This window comes from Caloenas nicobarica, chromosome 4, assembly GCF_036013445.1.
Source record: "Caloenas nicobarica isolate bCalNic1 chromosome 4, bCalNic1.hap1, whole genome shotgun sequence".
Classification (NCBI taxonomy): Eukaryota; Metazoa; Chordata; class Aves; order Columbiformes; family Columbidae; genus Caloenas; species Caloenas nicobarica.
In genome coordinates this window covers 8,223,396-8,244,530 of record NC_088248.1, presented here as the reverse complement: position 1 = coordinate 8,244,530, position 21,135 = coordinate 8,223,396, and the positions used below count along the sequence as shown (strand labels likewise).

The window sequence follows — 21,135 nt, the reverse complement described above, 5'->3', positions numbered from 1 at the left end:
TGGTCACAAACAACAAAGGAATTTAAAAACTTGAATCTTAAATAAAAAGCATCTTTACTATCTTAAGTTCTCTGTTTATGTATACTTGTAGTTCTGGTATCCAACAAATGGTTAACATCAAGCAGGGTTTTACTGCATGTGTGTATTTATACAGATACACACACACATATACGCACAATTTATACAACAACAGAAATACATGAAAAGTCAATATATTATACATAAAGACTTAATTCTACAAAACCAAGTTACAAATCTAAAGTTAAAAATTAATACTCTCAGTCATAATGCCCCCCACCAGATTCTCAAATTAGCACAACTTCCCTCTACGAATATACAGAAGCGTGAAACAAGAACAAACACCCAGGACCCGGATCCTGCCGTGTGCAGTCAGGGGATTTTGCTACTGCCTCGCCTGACCCAGAACTGGACGAAGACATGGGGCCATCAACAAAAGGGGGACGATTAAGCAGAAAATCCTTCTGTTTTCTCCCGTCCTTGTGAGGAAGTTCTGCCCCCATGAGAATCGGGAAGCACAGCCCAAAGTACCTTTTTGACGGCAGTAATGGTGCCTGCTGTAAGAAAACATCAGTCTGTACACAACAGTCTCACGTTTGGCAAGAGTTATGCACAGAAAGTGCGCACAGTTGGTTTTTTTTTAAGTACTAGAATTTGGTTTGTGGATGAGTACCCTTGACATAAACCTGTGAAACAGGTTCAGGACCATCTCACTCAGTTCTATCAAACTGCTCAATAGTTTTAGAACATACTTCACTGTACTTTATTTTTAAAATGTTTTTAATTTCCATTCTACTTTATTCCTCTCAATTAATTACCCTGTTGAATAAATGGCACATGTTCACACAACACAGTTGTTGTGGTGCTGGTTTTTTTCCATAATTCACCACAGTCTCCCTCAGACATTTTTACATTTTCACTGACTTTTCTTATCTTCTACTCTTGTAAAAAGCCCACATCAACACGGATTTGTCACGTAAAGACACTGTCAAACACCAATAACTAAAGTGAGGGTATGAATTGCTTCTCTTAACCTCTCCCGCAACAAAGCTTATTATTTACTAAAGCATTTAAGTATATGCCTACAGAGGGCTTATTTTGCTGAATCAGAGTCTTCGTAATCATAGGGAAAAGCTACACAGGTGTAGGAAGAGCTCCCTCTTTTGTTTAATTAACTTCTGTAAAGAACTTTTTCCACCTATTTCTTCAGTTAACTACGAACAGCATTAAATGCTGAGGCTAAAAAAAAAAACCACCAACCAACCAAAACCAAATAAACCACAACAAACCCCAAACATTAGAATATTGACCATGTATCTTTCTGCTCTGCCTGTTGAGCTATTGCCGTCTCTTGCACGTTTAGCAATGCCACGTTCACTGCTTCTAATACAGTCACCAAATCGAGGTTTTTCCACATAAAAAAAAAAGTCCTGTTTTTTTGTGTTATCTGACAGCACCCCAGCCCAGCCAGCACCCCCGAGCACCCACCCCGGCAGCAGCTGCTCGCCGGGTTGTCTCTGGGCGCGTTTCCAAACGGCGCCGCCGGCACACGGGGCACCGTGACCCGCTGCGGGCGGCGGCGCCTCCGCGGTCGAAACGGCCGCTACGGGACCGGCGGAGGCGAGAGGCCGCGCTGTGCGACGCCTCCCCCGGCCCCTGCGGGCGGGGAAAGGCGCTGCCGCCCTCCCCCTCCCAGCCGCCGCTGGTTCCGCTCCCTCTGACGGGCGGGCGGGGGCGGCGCCCGCGGGGCCGATGGCGGCGGCGGGGCGGGCGGGGCGCTGCGGGAGCGGGTAGGCGGCGGCGGCGGCGGCTCCGCGGGGCGCCGCTCGGCATGGCCCGCGCCCTGCTGGTGCTGCTGGCCTGCGCCTGGCTGGGCCCGCGGCCGGCGCGCTGCGCGGAGGCGCCGCAGAGCCCCGACTGGCGGATGACGCTGAAGACCATCCGCAACGGCGTGCACAAGATCGACCGGTACCTCAACGCGGCGCTCGACTTCCTGGGCGGCGAGGACGGGCTGTGCCAGTACAAGTGCAGCGACGGTGAGGCGGGCGGGCGGCGCAGCGGCTCCCCGGGCGGCTCCCGCGCCGGGGCTGGGGGGCGCCGGGCCGCCGTGCTCCGGAAAAGGGGGTCTCGCCCGGCTTGCCAGGAGCGCCCCGACGCGGGACGTGCGCGTAGATGCTCTCTGGGCTGGATGGATTCACCTCCCAGCGCACTGGGCTGGATTATTATTTAAGTCAGGAACTGAGTTTGGTGGTGACACCCCGACTGGCTCCGCAAGAGCGGCCAGGACACCGTGACGTTTCCTCTCTCTGCTACAAGATCCACTTTTCAAATACGTTTTTTCTTCTCCATTACTTCTAACTGTGGCCTCAGTTTGTTTCCGATACCGAAATGAGGTGAAGGGTCATTTCTCAGGTTAACCCCACAACCTTCCTTCACTTGGGATGCAGAATTCCCCGTCTTGCTGCACTAGTCAGTGTTCACACAGATGTGACTTCAGTGGTCTTCACTAATTTAAATGTTATTAGTGTTATAGTTGTAGAAATAAAAAAAAGATCTTTCATTCCAGTTAATTTTAAAGGTTAAGCTAAAAAAGCAGAGCATTACTGTTGCTTGCATATAAAGCATAGAAGTATTAATGAACTTACTCTGAAGTACACTGTTCTTTAATGTAATCCTACATATTGCATATGTATTGCATATTGCCGACTCATCAATTTTAGTAACTCAAGCTCTTCTTTAATTTGGGAAGCTAACATTAACACCTGCTCAGGTGTCTTGTCCCCCTTAACAAATGCTTAGTACCCCTAAGTTGTAATTTGGAAATAATTGTTATTCAGGTGCCTGAATATATGTTTAAGTTAAAAATATAAGAGATACTGTCTTAAGCCCAACAAATACCAGTGGTGAGTTTTGACAGTACTAAAATTCTGTGCAAAAATTCTATTTGAGGCATGATAAATTACCTTTTCCAGGATCAAAGCCCTTTCCTCGCTATGGATATAAACCTTCACCACCAAATGGTTGTGGATCCCCTCTATTTGGAGTTCAGGTACGTATTTCCATTTGGGGGCTTCTTTGCGTGTCTTTCATATGTCAGCTTTCTTTGATGTGGGTGCTTTTTTCCCTCCACCACTCTAAGGATGAGACAGCATCCATGTACAATGTCCTTGCTTTTTTCAGCTGCAGCACATGCTTTGGTAAAAACACATGGCAATTGTTACTATTATAAATGAACACAGCATAAACATTTTTATCATTGACATAAAATACTGCAGGGATAAAATGGAATGATTGTGATTAATTTTAATTTTTTAACTATGCTTTGCTCTCACCATCTTGAAAGTGTTGAACATCCCCAACTGCAGCCCTGTGAGAGCGGAGGGTTTGGCTCTGACTCTCGCTGTCCTTACTGACACTAGAAAGAAAACAAGGGCCAGCTCGCGTACTGGGTCTGGCTGGGATGGAGTTAACGTTCTTTATAGCAGGCTGCATGGCGCCGTGTTTGGGATTTTTGACTAAAACTGTTAATGGTTTTGGCTATTGCTGAACAGTGATCGCACAGCTTTGGGACTTTCTCTTTTTTCCGCACTCTGCCCATCTGCCACCCCGGAGTGTAGGCTGGGACAAGAGGTTGGGAGGGGACACAGCTGGAGCAGCTGACCTGAACTGGCCCGAGGGATATTCCGCACTACTTCATCATGCTCAGCAATAAAAACCGGAGCAGGGGAAGAAGGTGGGAGGGAATGGTGTGTGTTTGGCTTCCGAGGTGGCTGTTGCTCAGAGAACAGCTGGGCATCTGCTTGTGGGTAGGACATGGTGAATGATTGCTCTTGCACTGCTTATTTTGGGGGATCTTCTCCCTCTTTCACTCCGCTATTAAACTGTCTTTATCTTGACCCACAAGTTTTCTTGCTCTTCCTATTCTCCGTTCCGCGGGGGGTGACCGAGCAGCTCTGTGGGTGCTTGGCTGGTGGCTGGGGCCAAACCACCACAGCTTTCTAGAGGTGAAAAGCAAAATACAGAGATCAGTGAACAACAGCTGCATTGATTGCATTAGTTTTTAATTTCTGTTGTCTTTCTGACCTGGAATACCAATGGAGGTGTGGGGGGATTTTCTTACAGTTTGACATCGGTATCCCTTTGATGACAAAGTGCTGCAATCACCATGACAGATGCTACGATACTTGTGGCAACGAAAAAAATGATTGCGATGAGCAGTTTCAGTCTTGCCTCTCCAAAATTTGCAGAGATGTGCAGAAAACACTTGGTATCTCAGAGAGCGTCCAGGGTAAGTGTGGAAAAAGCAGCCCCCGCCCCCCCTTTTTTTTTTTCCAATTTTAACCAAACTTATTTGGCAAAGAATCTTTGTGCAGCACAGTAATGCCACATTTTCGTTAAGCTGATGCTGTTGCTGAAAGATGCCTGGTTCTGTGCCTCTGTGGTGCAGCCCAGACACTTGTACAGCAGAGCAATGACACAGCGTAGGAAAATGATCAGGGTTAAAATTAACCTTTAGGGGAGAAATTATTGCTTTTCATTCAGGAACATGAATATGGGAATACAACTAGATCAAAATGCGTGTATAATTCTTGAATTTACTGTAGTATAGCTGAATATTCACTGTTCTGCTGGGTGATTTCTAAAAATGTCTACTATGTGTGATCGCTAGTAAACTGTAGGAAAATACTGAAATTGTTTCCTTATAAAGTAAGATATAACACATTGTGATAGTGGAAGTAGTTAATGCTATCCTTTAGTGAATAAATTATAGGTTATTCAGTAACAGGCCACATGATACTCCTTCTGGTTGTTGGTTTGCATCTGATCAACTATTAAACTTGGACGATGTCACTTTTACAGTGAGAGCAGACAGTTTTTAGAACAAGCCTGTGTTTGAACTTCCCTAATTCATTTAGGTGCAAAGAAGTCACCGTGTTTCTGTTTAATGTTAGAACTGGTGAATATTTGCTCAGTTCTCTTGAGCTGCTGTTAAAGATAGCAACCTCTGCACAAACTGGGATGCAAAAAGTGAGGAGGTAAAACAGCTTTTTCATCTTTCTAAGAGCAAATGATGTTTCTAACATTGATAATATTCCACATGCAATGAATTTTCTTTTTCCCTTTGGTTGGCATATGAAAAGCGTTTACTCACAACTTAAATGATGCTGTAATGGTCCAGTCTTTCATTTGACCATCTATTTGCTCTGCCCAGAGAAGGTGGCTTCTTTCCTAAAATCATTCTCAGTTTGCCAGAGTAATTTCTGTTAGTTTCATATGCCATTCGAAGAGTACTTTTAACAGAACTCCTCTTTGCTTGCAGCTTGTGAATCAACTGTTCAGCTGTTGTTTGATGCAATTATACATTTAGGATGTAAACCGTACCTGGACAGCCAGAGAGCTGCATGTATGTGTCGTTACGAGGATAAGACAGATCTCTGAAAGAAGATACTGAGATCTCATGGTGTAGAATAAACTCAAGGACTCAGCTGGAATGAAGCAAGTGGTTGGCTACAAAGCTTTTTGCTTTTCAGACAGTAATATATTAAACACTGACATGAATATACTACTTTGAAAGTCACTATGATATTCCTCCTAATGTAAAAAAGAAACAAGTCTTCCTTCTCTTCGCCTTTACACCAGAAGCCTGGAAATCAAAATCAGTTTCTTTTGGTGTACATACGCTCAGGGTATGCTCTCGTGAAACACTGGTGCCATTGGAAAGTTTTTAAGAAAACTCCATAGTGGGGAAGTTGGAGGCACAGAAAAATTGTATTGAATTCTCAGATGATTTTTACTATAGGTCAAATTTTAGATTTGCTAGCAGTCAAAGCATTTGATAGATCCAACAGGAAGGAGTGGTTTATGTGTATTAATATGGCATCTTAAATAGCCAACACTTTCATGCTTTTGGTACCTTTGCCTTCAGTTCTCCGTGATATGTCCTGCCCCCTGGGTTTGTTTTTAAAAGAACAAAAACGAACAAAGCCCCAAGCCCTTAGCAAGGGTATATATATCTGCACTACATATTTCTACATGATTCTATATCAACCTTACTTCTGCAGTGCTTTTCAGATCAAATACGTTGATCCTTTTAAGGCTTGACCACTAAAATTAGCAGTTTGCGACCTAAGGATATACTTTTGATTTGAAAAAACGGTGGAATGTACTTGCTATGTTATTCTAAAAATGAATCAAATGTTTATTTTTCAAATAAAACATTTTGTGTTGTGTATTATATGCATAGAAAGGATATATTATTCAATTAAATGGATTTATATTTGTCTTGTGGCACAACTTGGTCACTGTATTCACCTTTGCTTTCATTTAGTCCACTGTGATGAAAAGCAAAAGAAATTTTCACAGATAGGGTCAGTTTGCCCAACAACCTTTTTTATTTAAAATGCCCCTTGTGAGGCTGATAGATATTTGAGCCTGTACTTCTGTCATTTGTTCCTTCTCTTGAGTTCTCTAGCTGAAATCACCCAATGTCTGAATGATTTGGGGGTTGTTCTCTGTATTGATCTTTCATTGCTTATCTCCATCTGTCAAACCTCACTTAACTTCTACATTAGGTCCTCTGTCAAAGATTTTTATTTGCTCTCCTGGTGCCCTGATTCTGCCTTAGAAATTTACAGGAGGAGAGAACTGAAAATTAAAATATTACATCTACGAACAGGGAGTGGAAACCATGCTAAAAGCCTAAAATTTAACAGACCCATGGACTATAATATGATTTCTCTTCTGGAAGTACTTTTATGTGTTTTTTCTTTACCAGTTGTTTGTGGTATTTTTGTTTTGTTTTTCACTAAAGCTTATTGTACATGACACTGAATCTAAGTGCCTCATATAATAAAGTTACTGTTAAAGTTCTTTGGCCATGCTTGATAGTTTCTGTTCATATTTGTGGATATGAAGTAGCACTACAAGAGAAGTATTACTGTAGAGTTTTACGAAGCCATGTTTGAAGAACTTGTGGTTCCTCTACATTTAGTGAAATTGGTTTTCTGTCATAGAATTGAAATGACGCTGAATTACCCTGGAATTCTGTGGTTAGAACCCTCTTGTAGCACCAAAGTGGGAAATGGTAATGGCATCGGTTGTTTAAAAATGAAAAAAAGTGCCACAATGAGTTCAAAACACTGTAATTCAACTAGGTGGCTGCTGAGTTGCATAGAAACAACCTTAAACTAGATGGTTAAAGAACATAGAAAATCTTCACTGTTGGAAAGAGGTGGTTTGTGTTCCCTTCTGTATTGACCTGTAATTACACCATGAAAGCCTTCCAGAATTTCCTTCAAACCATTTATAGCAGTACAAAGAGCTTTAACACTGCTAGATAGCACAACAACTGACACGCCAATAGTTCTGCTTGCAAACCAGAGGAAGCATTTGACTTCTTCCAAGGAGTCTTCACTTCGTGTAAGCTTTTCCTGTAGCAGAAATCCTTGATTACAGATACCTGTCAACTATAGAAAATACAATTTACAAGCCACAGCCCCAAAATTAAGGCTAGCCATCATCCCCAGGATTAATCATAGCATTTAGCAACTTCGATATTTTTGTATATATGTGAAAAATAATATATCTAGCAGCTCTTGGCATTTGACTCAGTACTGCATGCTTCTACATAGTCAGCAATACTCTTTAAAAATTGCAGCGAGATTTCTTTTTTCCAGGTTAAAGCCTTAATACTTCCTCAGGCTATTTTGTTCTTCTGGATGATCGGAATAACCAGCAGCGTGTCTGCAATCAAACTCCCTTCTTCAAACTGCAGTTCTGATACATCCATAATGCTTTTTCCAAAAATACCTACTTATGGTGGAGCTACTGCAACAATCTCAAACTGTTTCAAAACATGTACATGCATGTGTAACAAAAACTTCTATATATTAAAGCTGGAAATGCACACCAGTCAAACGCTACCTTAGGTTTCCTATATATGATCAAGTTACTGGTGACCCATGTGAACACACCACAGACGGAGGATGCTCTGAGCCTCCAGCAAAACAGGAAAAGATGCTTGATTCTTGCAGCCAGCGTGAGCTGAGAGATCTGGGATTTGCAGTTTGCAAAAAAAAGGAGTCTGCTGGATTAGAGTCTAAATGTTTCATAGTGGAAGATGCTAAACTCTTATACTGATATAATGCCTAATTAAAGTATACACAAAGACAATGTAAACAACAGTTTTATCTTGATCTAGCTGCCTACTGGCAGTCTAAGGATAACAAGTCCCAACAAGCAAAGGAAACAGAAATACCCATAGCTCCTTTAACCAAAAGGGAGACATCTTGTCTAGAAGATTTAGTCATGCAAGAAACCTGTGTAAAAACAGACCAGACAGACTGAGTAAAAAAATCCAAAATCCCAGCCTAAACCCACCTCCTTTTGTTATTGTAGCAGCAATCTCTTAAGAGCGTATTCACACCTAAGTTTATCCTAGAGCCTACCTAGAAATAGGGCAGATAGGAAATTCAGATCCATCCATGGCACAAATCTGCAAAGCTCTTATACAGAAGGATGTTTCTTGTCCTTGGCTTTGGTTTAGAAACTGTTGTATCTGATGCTCTCACTCAGTGACCAGTAAGCGCCGCAAAATGAAAAGGCTGGGAACATCAGCATTTGTTATGATACCTCGGTGCTCTCTTCCATACCTTGGCACTCCCCTCACAGTTCTAAGATCATCAAAAAGAACTGATGCAAGAAGAGCGCGAAGTTGCAAAATCACCTATACCCAGACCTCTCAAGGGTTTATACGTGGGTGCCCAAATGAAAAAAATTATTTGAGTAACAGCAGCCTTACAACAAAGACAACATGTGCCTTTAGGGTGACTTCTAGAACAGTTTTGAAAAATTTCTTTTTAATAAACGCAGTAGCTTCTCACCACGTTTCAGGATGATGCCTTTGTGTGTGACAATTCAGTTAATGAAACACGGTGACTAAAACACACATCACAGTAATACAGATAACGCATGGCATAATCCACCCTCCTTCCTTCCCCCTTGTGCCCTGGCGCTCCTTCCAGCACCGGCCGGGGCTGCCAGGGCATTTGTTTTTTGGGGTGCTGATGCTGGGCATCATCCCTTCGCCCTGCATTTCAGAGTGGGGCGAGGGTGCTGCGAACTTGGCAGGATTAAGCCCTTCACCTCACGCAATCCTATGACTCCGATGGAGCCTGCACACAGATTTGTTCTGTAACACGTAACGAACAACTTCATTTCACTTGAAGGGGGGCAGATGAGCACTTTGAACGAACGAGGCGCTAAACCAGGGCAGCCAACTGCACCTTGATGCGAGAGCTTTAAGCCAAGATCTATTTACCTATATCATCTTTTATATTCCCAGCTCTTCCTCCTCATCTATCCATCTCACTCTCTGTAAATATCTTTCTCACTTGATACTCTTTCCATCTGTGTTAATCTATGTGATAGATAAACTTACTCGACACAGACAGAGTCTATGCTCAAGAGAAGTTTACTGTAGTAGAGATAAGCAAAGCAGCGCTGGGTGTGTGGGGAATCTGCGTTCCACTTACACACACACCTGACAAAGTTTTTAGTGGTCATTATATACCTCCCCTTTGTTATTACAATTCTCTATTTTTGGGAACTATCCCACCTACTAATACATATTCATACTAATAGATACGCATGCTCTGTCGTGGTGTTAGGGTCTTCTCTCCCCATCTGGTGGTCGTCAGGATGAAGGCTCTCAATCTTCCTCAGTTTGTCCTTTATCTGAACTCGGGGGTCCTTGTAGAAAAAAAATCACTGTCCTTCTGGCTTTGGCTCACGTTTCTATTATCTCCCTCATTTGGTCATCTTCTTGTCCTTCAGTCCACGATTTATTTGTTCCTGTTCCTGTGTTTCGCTACATCTGGTTTCCTCAAAATAGACTCAGAACATAACATGAGCCACCTGCCATCTCATTTGACTAGCAACAGGAATCACTAGGTTGCTCTAACATTTACTACAATCTACCTATTTTGATGGCTGTAATCGGAATAGCATCTATTATGGTGTTTTAACTATGCGGGCGAAGGACATACGGCAATTCTCTTGATGAAATTACAGTCGCGTGGCAATCAGGCCCTAGTTTAGCTGGACTGAAATCAAGGGAAAACAGCAGCCGGGCGGCAGGTTTTACCGTTCAGCGGCCAGAGCCTGGCGCTGGGGTTTAAGGGCTGCGGGGAGAGCGCCGGGGCCGCCGCGAGGCGCGGCCGCTTCAGGGCGGTGCGCGCCCTACCCGCCACGGGCTGCCTGGGCCGGGCCAGGAGGCGGGCCGGCCCCGGGAAGGCGAGGCGCGTATGCACGGCCCGGCCCTGCCCTGCCCTGCCCAGCACAGCCCGGCACGGGAGTGTCTCTGCCCGCCGTCATGTCGGGCTCGGAGCGGCAGCGCCCGGCAGGTACGTGACGGGGTCGGCGGGTAATGGCGGCCGCGCGGGCGGAGGGGGCGGCGGTGCCGGCGGCAGCGGCTTCGGCGCGGCCTGCGGCGGGCACGGCGCCCATCGGCCCGCCGGGGGGGGGAGAGGGGCCTCCCCCCTCGGCGGAGCCCCGACATGGCGGCGGGAGCGCTGCCCGGAGGTCGTTCGTGGGCAGCGGGCCCTGAGCGTCCCCTCAGGGCAGGAAGGGGAGCGGGAAAAGGCGGCCGGCGGGCAGAAGGGCGGCGCAGGCGGCAGCCGAGGCGGAAGCAGGTTGGCGTTTAAACCCCAGCGGGGAAAGGGGGTGGCTGGCAGCAGCAAAAGAGGGGAACACACCGGGGAGAGCTGCGGTTCAGGTGCCCGGGAGGAACGGCGATGTGTGAGGAGAGAAGAGGAGGAGAGGAGAGAAGAGGAGAGAAAAGAAAAGGAAAAAGGAAAAGGAAAAAGGAAAAAGAAAAGAAAAGAGAAAAGAAAAAGAAGGAAAAAAGAAGACAAGAAAAAAGGAAAAAGAAAAGAAAAAGAAGAAAAAAAGAAAAAAGGAAAAAGAAAAAAGAAAAGAAAAAAGAAAAAGAAAAGAAAAAAGAAAAAAGGAAAAAGAAAAAAGAAAAGAAGAAAAGAGAAAAGAAAAAGAAGGAAAAAAGAAGACAAGAAAAAAGGAAAAAGAAAAAAGAAAAAAAGAAAAAAGGAAAAAGAAAAAAGAAAAAAAGAAAAAAGGAAAAAGGAAAAAGAAAAGAAAAAAGAAAAAAGGAAAAAGAAAAGAAAAAAGAAAAGAAGAAAAGAGAAAAGAAAAAGAAGGAAAAAAGAAGACAAGAAAAAAGGAAAAAGAAAAGAAAAAGAAGAAAAAAAGAAAAAAGGAAAAAGGAAAAAGAAAAGAAAAACAAAAAAAGAAGACAAGAAAAAAGGAAAAAGAAAAGAAAAAAGAAAAGAAAAAGAAAAAAGGAAAAAGACAAGAAAAAAGGAAAGAAAAGAAGAAAAAAGAAAAAGAAGAAAAAAAAGAAGAAAGACAAGAAAAAAGGAAGAAGAAAAAAAAAGAAAATAAAAAAGAAAAGAAAAAAAAAGAAAAGAGCAGCAAAAACTCTTGTGGGTTTGGTTTCCAAAGACGCTGTTATGCTTATATATATCTTTTACGCCATTTAGTTACTGGTATTTTCTACGTGCTGTGTCCTTTGGACCAAGTGATAGACCCTGTTGAGATTAAAATATATCAGATCCCAGCGTAATCCAGTGCATACCTGATTTTTTTTTTCCTTTGAAACAATCCGTCTTCATGGGATTTAAGACGTAGAAGTAGTCCCCTTGAGTGCAATCGGTTTTTAGAACAGGCCTGTGTAAGACAAACAGAAAGCTTTTCATAAATCATAATTTAAGTAGAGTTTACTTGAATGAAGCTGCAATATGCCAGTGGCAATGAAAAGCTAATGACTGAGAACTGGCTAAAGCAGGATTAGAAGAACAAGAAATCCATCTTTCCCTAGATTCTTTTGGCCCAGGAATTCTGTTCTTCCTGTAGCTACGTGACATTATCTGTCTAAAAGTTTGAGGACTATAATGTTTTTATGGTCTGTTGTTTTTTGGGGGGTGGGTTACCACCTCTTCCCCCTTAAGCTGAGGCCAAAAGCATCAGCCAGATCTCAGGTACACAAGCAAAAATACAGTGTAAATTTAAACATACAGATGCACTTGTAAAGTTCCTTGGCTTCCTATTATCTACAGAGTTACAGGACAGATGTTGTCGCTCTGTTCTATCCATACTCATTTTTCAGCATTCTTTCGTTAGTCTCACCTACATGTTGTGTTTCAGGTAAACTGAAATAGCTTTTTTTTTTTTTGTGCATTCAGGTTACTAGTGATAATTTTAAGACTCATGACCTGAAGGCATGATTGATATCTCCCAGTGGGGAGATTACATGTAAATACTAACACTTAGAAGCATGTGTCTTCCTTTGAGCCACCCCCTCCTGTGCTATGGTGTTCAACATAAAAGCTTCTGAAGCCAAGTCTAGATTTCTGCCAGTTTATTCTAATGGCTTTATGAACTTTTCTCCTCTCTCAGTACATAGCTGTTAAGTTTGTTTTGCAAAAGGCTTTAATCAGATATGAAAACCAGATGTGAAATGGTCGTATCATATATACAAAGTAGTTTGTAAAATATGTATAAGTGACCTGTCTTCTAATTGCAGGTGAAGTCCAGCTGGATAGCAGACCTACATTAACCACCACAGGTACAGTATAGTTTCCATAATGTGGTAGTTAGTGTCCACCAGTAGTAGTAGGAGCTGTGATTTTATAGCCCCTTGAGATGTTTATGCAAAAGGAATAAATATTTTGGCCAAACCATCTGCAAATCTTTAGTTCTTCACACTCCCAAGATGTGCATGTTCCCAGAATGTTACCTTTATGTGCATTCTTTTACTGGAGATACTTATGTCTGTATTGTTTAGCAGAAGAAAAGGTGTAAGTCTTGCATCTCCTCAGTTGTTATTAGCTATACATACTGCTACACTACCTACTATGACTCATACGGTGCATCCAGCCTCGAAGAGAATTCTCAGCTTTGCATTTGCAGCATTACTGAAAATAAACACCAGTGTATTTTTAGATTATGTAAAATCATAATGATTGAGTTAGAGACTCTGTTTAAATAAATACAGCCAGCTAGTTAGTTAAACAAAATCATGATCTCTGAGTATGTCTACATAGATACATAGACACATATAAATTTGCATGTCTTGACCACCTAAAACTCAGACACTTGGATGAGAACTTTAAGAACAGCCTCCAAAAGCTGTGGGTGCAGACAAACGCTAATGAAGCTGTTTAACTGCATGCCTGCTTGCCTGATGGGTGAATGAGCTTTTGGTTCATATTAACAGCTAAACTTTAAAGCTGGATGCACAAGTTCAATTTTTTTGTTTTTACTGAATGAACTTCTTGATTTCTCCAACAGATGGAAATCAGAACATCACGGAAGTAGATGCACTTGATATAAGGTAAAATTCTGATGGTAATAACAGAGAGATGGCTCATGGCACTGAGGTCGGTGCAGGGTTTTCTGATTTTTTGTTAAGAATGTGACTGGATTATTCAACTCTACTCCACCCACTTACAGAACACATTTCTAGTTTTAGCTACACCAGGTGTAGAACCGCCCTTCTTATCACAAAGGCATGCAGAAGAGACTCTTAGGAGTGGACTCCTATGTTAGGCAATGTGCAGAGACTGTGGCAAAAACACCATCACAATCTAAGGAACAATTGGGCAGACTAAGTGATAGAATGTAGCACAGCAATCTCTTCCTTTAGGAGGGTGAAGGAACCACAGCGTAGTGATTCCATGAATTTTCCTACTCCACTTTACAACATCATCCAGCCCTGGAAAAGGTAAACTACCTGCCTGATAACTTCCTTTGCCTCACCCACTCAGTGAATACAGGTGAGCAGAGGAAGAACTACTTAAGGAACCATCCTATAATGGTCATTCACAGGATCCAGGGACCCAACTGTCCAAAAACCCTACTAGCCCTACATCTAGTTGAATGCCAAGGAAGACAAATTACTAAAATCCAGATAAACTCTGGTAGTGGTACAGGTGAATTATCATTCATAATTACAGGCATAAAGTTTATCATCTTTGCATTTTGTTGTGTTAAGTAACTCAAATTTGGGGAGAGTGTGATAAAGCACTTCACTTAACTTACTGGTTATCCAGCCATTGTGGAAATCCCCAAACTTTAAACAGTCATCGAGAATTCCTGTTCCCTGTTTGAATTCTTATGCAGGCATTACCAAAAGATGCTTTATTAAGGGGCTTTTCGTAATAAACTGGAGAAGCAGAAATAGTTATGGGTAAGTTGGTCATTTTGTAGTGAAACAAAAGCATTTGGCTGATGAAACTGTGTTGCTTAAGTAACATTTGCAGGTAAATATTCTAAGCAGTTTCCACCAGTTGCACCAGAACTGAACATTCCGTAGCAGGAAAAAGCCAGCAACATGCCAAAAATGGCAGCTCTGACTAGAGCCAGTGCTAGGGCAGCGTGACCTGGATTATCACTCTCTGCATCTATAGCACTGGCCATGTCTATTGCCAGGGCTATTGCCAGAAACATTTCAGTTTCTATTCCCTCCACCAATACCTCTGTCTGCTTTACCTCTATATACCGCCATGCCAGCATTTGGAAATGACCTTCTGGGTCCAAGTGTACAGTCCATAGCACGCTATCACAGACTTCTATGTTGTGTTTTGCTCATAAAACAATAAAATTGCTGAATATTGCTCCATACTTTTGGTGCCATGACATGACAGTTTAAAGTCCTCTACTTAGAGGTTGGGTTGGTCATTTCTTATGTCCTTCAGAACAACACTGTCTTTCAGCTTTGGGATTTTGTTGGCTGGTTGGTAAAAACTTAGATGAACAGTTGTGTTGTCATAGCTTTCATTTTGTTGGGCTAAATAATAAAAATTTCTTCTCCTTTTGAAAGATGCACTATGTGTACCACCTCATCACCTGTTTATAGTCTATTGTTTATGATACAGCACTGGGTTTAGTTAGAAGAACTTGAAGCAAATCTCAGACAGCTACAGTTCCAAGTAAGTATATATGCAACTGTCTAATAATGTTAAAATAATATTTAGCTAAACACATAACCTGGAGAAGTGGAGTCAAGTCTAAAGTGCACTGTTATATGCCTCCTGACAACAGAAAATACAAATACATTGCAGAGAAACCGTTCAACCTACCTGATAGAGCCTAGTATGCACCCAACACTTGTTTCTACTGAATTGCTTAACACACCCAAGCTTTTCAAGAAGACATAGTGATTTAGACTCTGCCTAAAATATTGCACGTTTTGAGGTCTTGTCTTCTGAAACTGGATCCTCAAAGTCTCTGGTCAGTTAAAAACTCTCAGCTAGCAGGAATACAGGAAAGGAATTAAATTAGCTGTTAACTCATTGAGCAAGAATATTTTCTGTCTCTGGCAACAGACAAACACTCGATCCTGCAGAGCAATACAAAATGAACCATCAAAGAAGAGGAGTTGCATTAATCTTCAATCATGAGCGCTTTTATTGGCATTTAATGCTGCCAGACAGACGTGGGACTCTTGCAGACCGCAACAATCTGAAACGCAGGTAAGAAACTTGGTTTCTCTGCTCGAGCTTAAAAAGCTAAACTTCAGAGATCATGGTCAAATAAGTAGTTACCTAAATCTTACATTTAAGAATAGAACAAAAGATTTTGCAGACATAAGCACTTAGGCAACCTTGGCAAAGAAAGCCATAATAAAAAAAGGTTTGAGGCACATTCCTTTGAGTCACAGAAGCTGCTTGCACAAATCCTATGATTTAAGTGTGTCCAGATCTCTCTTAGGACAAACTCTTTGAAGTAACTTAGGTATTACACCTGCACTTGATACCAGTTTGAGTTGAAAATGAAGATTAGTAGTTTTTTTCATAAATAATGCATAAATACAAATATTCATTCACTCATAGGAAAATAAACTGAGTTGGTAGCAACTGACACGTGATTTGAGCAAGATTTGTTACTAATACTGATGTGTTTTAACAACAGTTTGACAGACCTTGGATTTGAAGTCAGAGTTTATGATGATCTGAAAGCAGATGATGTGCTGCAGAAAATTCATGAAGGTAGGAGGCTATATATTGGTTATGTCTAACTAGCTGTAGCAGAATTTCCAGGTATTTTTTCTTCCATTCTGTCTGTTCATCTAACTTAAAATAATTCTTGTGCACAAGGGAGTTTTTTAACTTAAGGACGTACAGGGTTAGATTTCAGATTATTTTATTGCAATGTAAGTGAAGCTTCTGTGGAGAGAACTAATGAAGTCACTAAGAGCTGAAAGAAAGTACCTGCAGCTGGGAGAAGTTAATAACATTCTCTGTTTACTTGTAGCAGTCCTTATCTTCAGCTGTGTTGAATCATTGAACCTTCAAATCTCTGCCGTATTACACTATCTGAAAATACATTTCATTTGAAAAAGAACTGGAGATTAAATTATATGATACAAACATATAATGTTTTTAAAAGCTGAAGATCACTGTTTAGTCATCTAACCACCACTTAACTATTTCAGCCTCTAAGGACGACCACAGCAATGCTGACTGCTTTGTTTGTGTGTTCCTGAGTCACGGGGAGAATGATCATGTTTATGCATTTGATGCCCAAATCAAAATCGAGACAATCACAGACATGTTCAAAGGAGACAAGTGCCAGAGTTTGATAGGAAAACCGAAGATATTTATCATTCAGGTAAGATACCTGTTTCTGAATTCAGTGGAGTGAACACCGACCTATACTTTCTTGTAATATAGAAGTCAGTTTTCCTTATACAGTCTTTCCAAGAGGGAAAGTTTTTGCATCTTTAGGAAAGAAGGTACAGAAAACTGTTCCTTCAAGGCACTTAAGACAAGGATTCTTCTTTTTTTAAAAAGCCTTTATGTACACCAGTGTTAATGATTCTAGCTGTATTTAATATGAAGTAATTAAGCCCATGTCAGATTGACTGTCAGTGTATATTTAATGGCAGACAGTACCACTTTTCTTGAGAAAACTGTGTGCAGCATCAGCTCAGTTCTTGCTGTTCACACCTCACAGGCCTGGGCTGAAGAGGTCATCAAACCTCCTTCCCTTCACTGTTTCCTTCCAGGCAAGTCTCTTTACTTGATCCTTACAGAAGTTGTTTTTTGTGGTTTGTTTTTTTGGGTTTTTTTTTTTTTTGGTGGGTGTTGTGTTTGGTTGGTTTTAGTGTTGATTTTTTGTTTGTTTCTTTTTGTTTCGCTTTGTTTCTTTTTTGTCCATGACCAATATTTGGCATCTCTGTAGAACTTAATCAATTTAAGGTTTTATTGTCTTAGAAATACTGCTTGTGCTAAGGGGTCAAATAAAGCCCACATGTAACCTCCTGTTTCATTCCGTGGTTCACAGGGTAAATGCAAGTTGGAAGGGATCGCAGAGAGGTCTTTGGTCCAGCCTCCTGTTTCAAGCAGAGTCAGTTATGGGGTCAAGCCAGGTTACACAGGGCTTTATGCCATCTTTATCCAGATTACAATTAGCAAACCTAAATGAGAACCTGGCCTTCAGCGATTGTTAATTTTAGTAGTTTATAGAGTAATTCTAAGAATTACCTTTCTTCAAATGAAAGCTTCCTTAGGCACAAGGCTGCAGCACATTGTTAATTCATCGTTCATTAGGACTCATTCAGCTTTGATTATTTTTTTAACCAGGCACCAAAGATGGAAAAATATTTACATATTTCAATTTTAAGTTATAAGTAATAGTTAGAAACATTTATAGTATGTACTCAACAAAAAACAAATTAACTTTGTTCAGTTGATCAACTGAGTTCTTTTCTGGCACAGTTGTTATAGCATTTACCTTTGGAAATTGGAGGACCAGCAAGGGTGGAACTTCATCACTGTAAATGAAAGAAGATTTTCATGTTTCTCTCTTTAGCAATAGTTCTTAAGTAATGCTTCTTACCTATTTTGTATCTTTTGAGTGTGTTCTTACCTTCTTATCCTCCATGTATAGCTTTTCTGCAACACTGACAATACTGGACTCACTTCTTGGCTTCTCATTACAAAACCCTCCCTCACCTAACACATTGGAGACTGAACTATGAGCTGAAGTGTAAGAGCATATAATGATGGCTGTGCTTCAGAGAATTTATTCAATGCTACCTTGCCAACAGGTCTGAGTGAAGTGATTTTTCCTCTCTACTCAGCACTAGTGAGGCTGCATCACAAGTACCGTGTTCAGTTCTGGGCTCCCCAGTACAAGACAGATACGGACTTAACTGCAGTGAGTCCTGCAAAGGGCCACAAAGATGATTAAGGGACTGGAGCACCTCCCATACGAGGAGAGGCTGAGAGAACTGGGGCTGTTCAGCTTGGAGGAGATGGCTCAGGGGAATCTTCTCAATGTTAGAAACACCTGGGTAGGAATAAAGAAGAGTGAGCCAGGCTCTTTTCAGTGGTGCCCAGTGACAGGCAGGACAAGAAGCAACTGGCACAAATTAAAACACATGAAATTCCATCTCAACACAGAAAAACACTTTTTTACTGTGAGGGTGGTCAAGCACTGGAAAAGGTCACCCAGAGAGGTTGTGGAGTCTCCATCTATGAAGATACTCAAAAGCTGAGTGGCCATAGTCCTGGACAACCTGCTCTAGCTAACCCTGCTTGAACCAGGGGGCTTGGACTAGGTGATCTCAAAACGTCCCTTCCAATCTCAGTGATGCTGTGATCATCTCAGAGCTTTCACTGGACTTCGTCACCAATATTTTAATTGATAGAGAAGTAAATGGGTCATTTTGAACCCAGACTCATGGTAATGTGGAACACTTATGTGAACAAAAGTCCTCTTTGGTTAGTGTCAGAAGTATATGAACATAAGTGAGCTTGGCAGAGGTGACAGTGTAACGATATGTCTCACCAACAGGCATGTCGAGGTGATAAACATGATGATCCAGTTATTGTTCCGGATTCAACAGATGGTAGTGATGAATCTACTGCCAATGAGACTGAAGTGGATGCAGCTTGTGCCTATACCCTGCCTGCTGGTGCAGATTTTATCATGTGCTACTCCGTGGCACAAGGTAAGTTCTAATATTTTACATCTGATGACTGATACTTCACTGTAACAAGCTTGAGCACTTCTTCATTTTGCAGTCAAAATAATGAGTACAGTTCCATGTCATCTGTTTTGCATGTCTGATAAGTGACATCTTGTCTGGTAAAGAGCCTCACATGTTAAGGAAAAAGTGAAAATAAACTAGCAAGGATGCAGTTAATCTGCCAAGCAGAAACGTTCTCATCAGTCTCGCTGAGCTGTTTGCTGACAGCAAGCATTCCCCTCTTTTCCAGGACTGTAGGATTCAGGTGGCTTATGAATTTCCCTCCACTACATGTCTGTCCTCCCTGGTCCTCCATGTATCTTGTCCTCAGTCCCATCTGCTGTCTTGTAATGTGCAGATATAGTCCTGTACACTACCAGTCCCTGAACCGTGCTCCTCTTGGCTGAGCACTGCAAGTGATCTCAAAGCCATTTCCCATTTAAAATAGCCAGTGAAATTACATAATGGCAAAGAAAGATTTATACCCATCAGTAATCCCTTACGGATGCAGCTAGCAAGCAGTAACTCATGAATATTTTTCAAGTAGCATCTCTGCTTACATTTGGATATAATTTTATGTTCCTGTTCCACAACAGGTTACTTTTCTCATCGTGAAACTATAAATGGCTCTTGGTACATTCAAGATTTGTGTGAGGCACTCAGGAAGCACGGCTCTTCCTTGGAGTTCACAGAACTTCTTACTATCGTTAACAGGAAAGTATCTCATCGCAAAGTGGGTATGTGCAGAGACATTAAAGCTATAGGAAAAAAACAGATTCCTTGTTTTGCCTCAATGTTAACGAAAAAATTGTATTTTCATCCAAAATCTAAGTAGATTGTTACTTAACAATGACCATTAACTAATAATCACTGCAGAAGTGAAAAACACACCATCTTACTTCAGGAGGCTAATATTCTACAAGATTGTTTGCAAAAACACTGGGATCAAATGTAACCATTTGTATACATAATAGTTTCTAAAATCTTAAAGCAATTTTAAAGCTAGTATTACAGCTCTGTTCATCTCAGGGAATTTGGGAAGCTGACTGTGCAAAACTATTAAGAGGTGCTCAGATTTTATTGAAATTGGTACTCTAGATTACTTTTTTTTTCTTAAAAGTTTTTTGCTTGATTGCCGTCTAACTATGGCATATCTAACTATTTCAAAAACATTTCAAATGTTGCATTAGATTAGTTTTTCTTGCTCCAAGAGCAGAGTTTACAGGGAGTATGTAGGGAATTTTTTTAAGTCTGTGGACAGCAATATCTACCTTCCAATTTTTGTGGGGTTATTGAGCTTTTTAGACATTTTTAAATTTTCTCTTAACACTAAAAAGGAACTTAATTCCTTGAATACAGTTGTAGCATTAATATAAATAAAGGCCTTCTTTTTGCTTGCACATCATTTACGTTTGGGGCACAATTGAGGCTTGCTGGTGCTTTGCATCCTCAGGAGAAAAGCAAGCGGTCGTTAAATGAGACCACACACAGCTTGCTGAGCGTGACTTTGGGAAGCTCACCTTGTACACATCTGTAAAGCTAAAGCAAACCATTTCAAGGTTCCAGGCACACTTAACAACTGCTGGACATCTCTAGGCAGCTCTGAAAAATACAACATATGCAAAGCTTCATACTTGAGGCCTTGGTGTTGGATCAGCCTCTTTCTTCCCTTGGCCCCCAAGGAGATGAGCCATACATGGTCATTGTGTTCATAAAAGTGACAGTGCATTTGTCAGCACAGGACGTTTCACCATAGGATTGTTACTACTGCAGCATCAGTAATTTCCATGATACTTACTAGAAGCAAACATTTATTATTTTTTACATTATCAGTATATATGCTTAACTCTGGGGGACAATGGAGAACTCAAGCTGAGAAAAGTATCTTAATCCACTTTCCTGGGTATAAAATAATTGATTTACTGGCTCTGTTTTAGTAAAGTCTTTCTATGTACTATGTTCTGAGGCATAGATTTTAAATCTTACTATGGATACTTTAAAGCTTTGTATAAATCATGCATGTTTGGATGTTTTGATAAACTCTTTCCATAAAATACGACAGTGAA

General features: G+C 41.3%; 2 protein-coding genes across 5 annotated transcripts; both read left to right on the top strand.

Annotated features, from left to right (window-relative positions):
• Positions 1-1,820: 1,820 nt before the first annotated feature.
• Positions 1,821-6,888, top strand: PLA2G12A (phospholipase A2 group XIIA). The gene is made up of 4 exons (XM_065634307.1): positions 1,821-2,054; positions 2,991-3,067; positions 4,141-4,306; positions 5,339-6,888. The coding sequence occupies exons 1-4, from the start codon at positions 1,850-1,852 to the stop codon at positions 5,455-5,457; spliced, it is 567 nt and encodes a 188-aa protein (XP_065490379.1). The 5' UTR covers positions 1,821-1,849; the 3' UTR covers positions 5,458-6,888.
• Positions 6,889-10,339: 3,451 nt separating this feature from the next.
• CASP6 (caspase 6) lies at positions 10,340-21,127 on the top strand. 4 transcript variants are annotated; one of them, XM_065634302.1, is made up of 9 exons: positions 10,340-10,421; positions 12,617-12,658; positions 13,384-13,426; positions 15,420-15,566; positions 16,006-16,082; positions 16,529-16,704; positions 16,982-17,101; positions 18,895-19,051; positions 19,666-21,127. In XM_065634302.1, the coding sequence occupies exons 1-9, from the start codon at positions 10,391-10,393 to the stop codon at positions 19,902-19,904; spliced, it is 1,032 nt and encodes a 343-aa protein (XP_065490374.1). In that variant the 5' UTR covers positions 10,340-10,390; the 3' UTR covers positions 19,905-21,127. The 4 variants fall into 4 exon arrangements, with proteins under 4 accessions (XP_065490374.1, XP_065490375.1, XP_065490377.1 ...); XM_065634303.1 differs by lacking the exon at positions 16,982-17,101; XM_065634305.1 differs by lacking the exon at positions 16,982-17,101 and having other exon boundaries at positions 18,947-19,051; positions 19,666-19,781.
• The last annotated feature ends 8 nt before the right edge of the window (positions 21,128-21,135 follow it).

Excerpts from the sequence above, each read along its gene's own strand:
- PLA2G12A (XM_065634307.1), top strand. The coding sequence starts at position 1,850 with ATGGCCCGCGCCCTGCTGGTGCTGCTGGCCTGCGCCTGGCTGGGCCCG. Across the intron at positions 2,055-2,990 it reads CCAGTACAAGTGCAGCGACG|GATCAAAGCCCTTTCCTCGC; the intron begins GTGAGGCGGGCG and ends TACCTTTTCCAG. Across the intron at positions 4,307-5,338 it reads TATCTCAGAGAGCGTCCAGG|CTTGTGAATCAACTGTTCAG; the intron begins GTAAGTGTGGAA and ends CTTTGCTTGCAG.
- CASP6 (XM_065634302.1), top strand. The coding sequence starts at position 10,391 with ATGTCGGGCTCGGAGCGGCAGCGCCCGGCAG. Across the intron at positions 13,427-15,419 it reads GTAGATGCACTTGATATAAG|ACAAACACTCGATCCTGCAG; the intron begins GTAAAATTCTGA and ends CTCTGGCAACAG. Across the intron at positions 16,083-16,528 it reads GCTGCAGAAAATTCATGAAG|CCTCTAAGGACGACCACAGC; the intron begins GTAGGAGGCTAT and ends TAACTATTTCAG.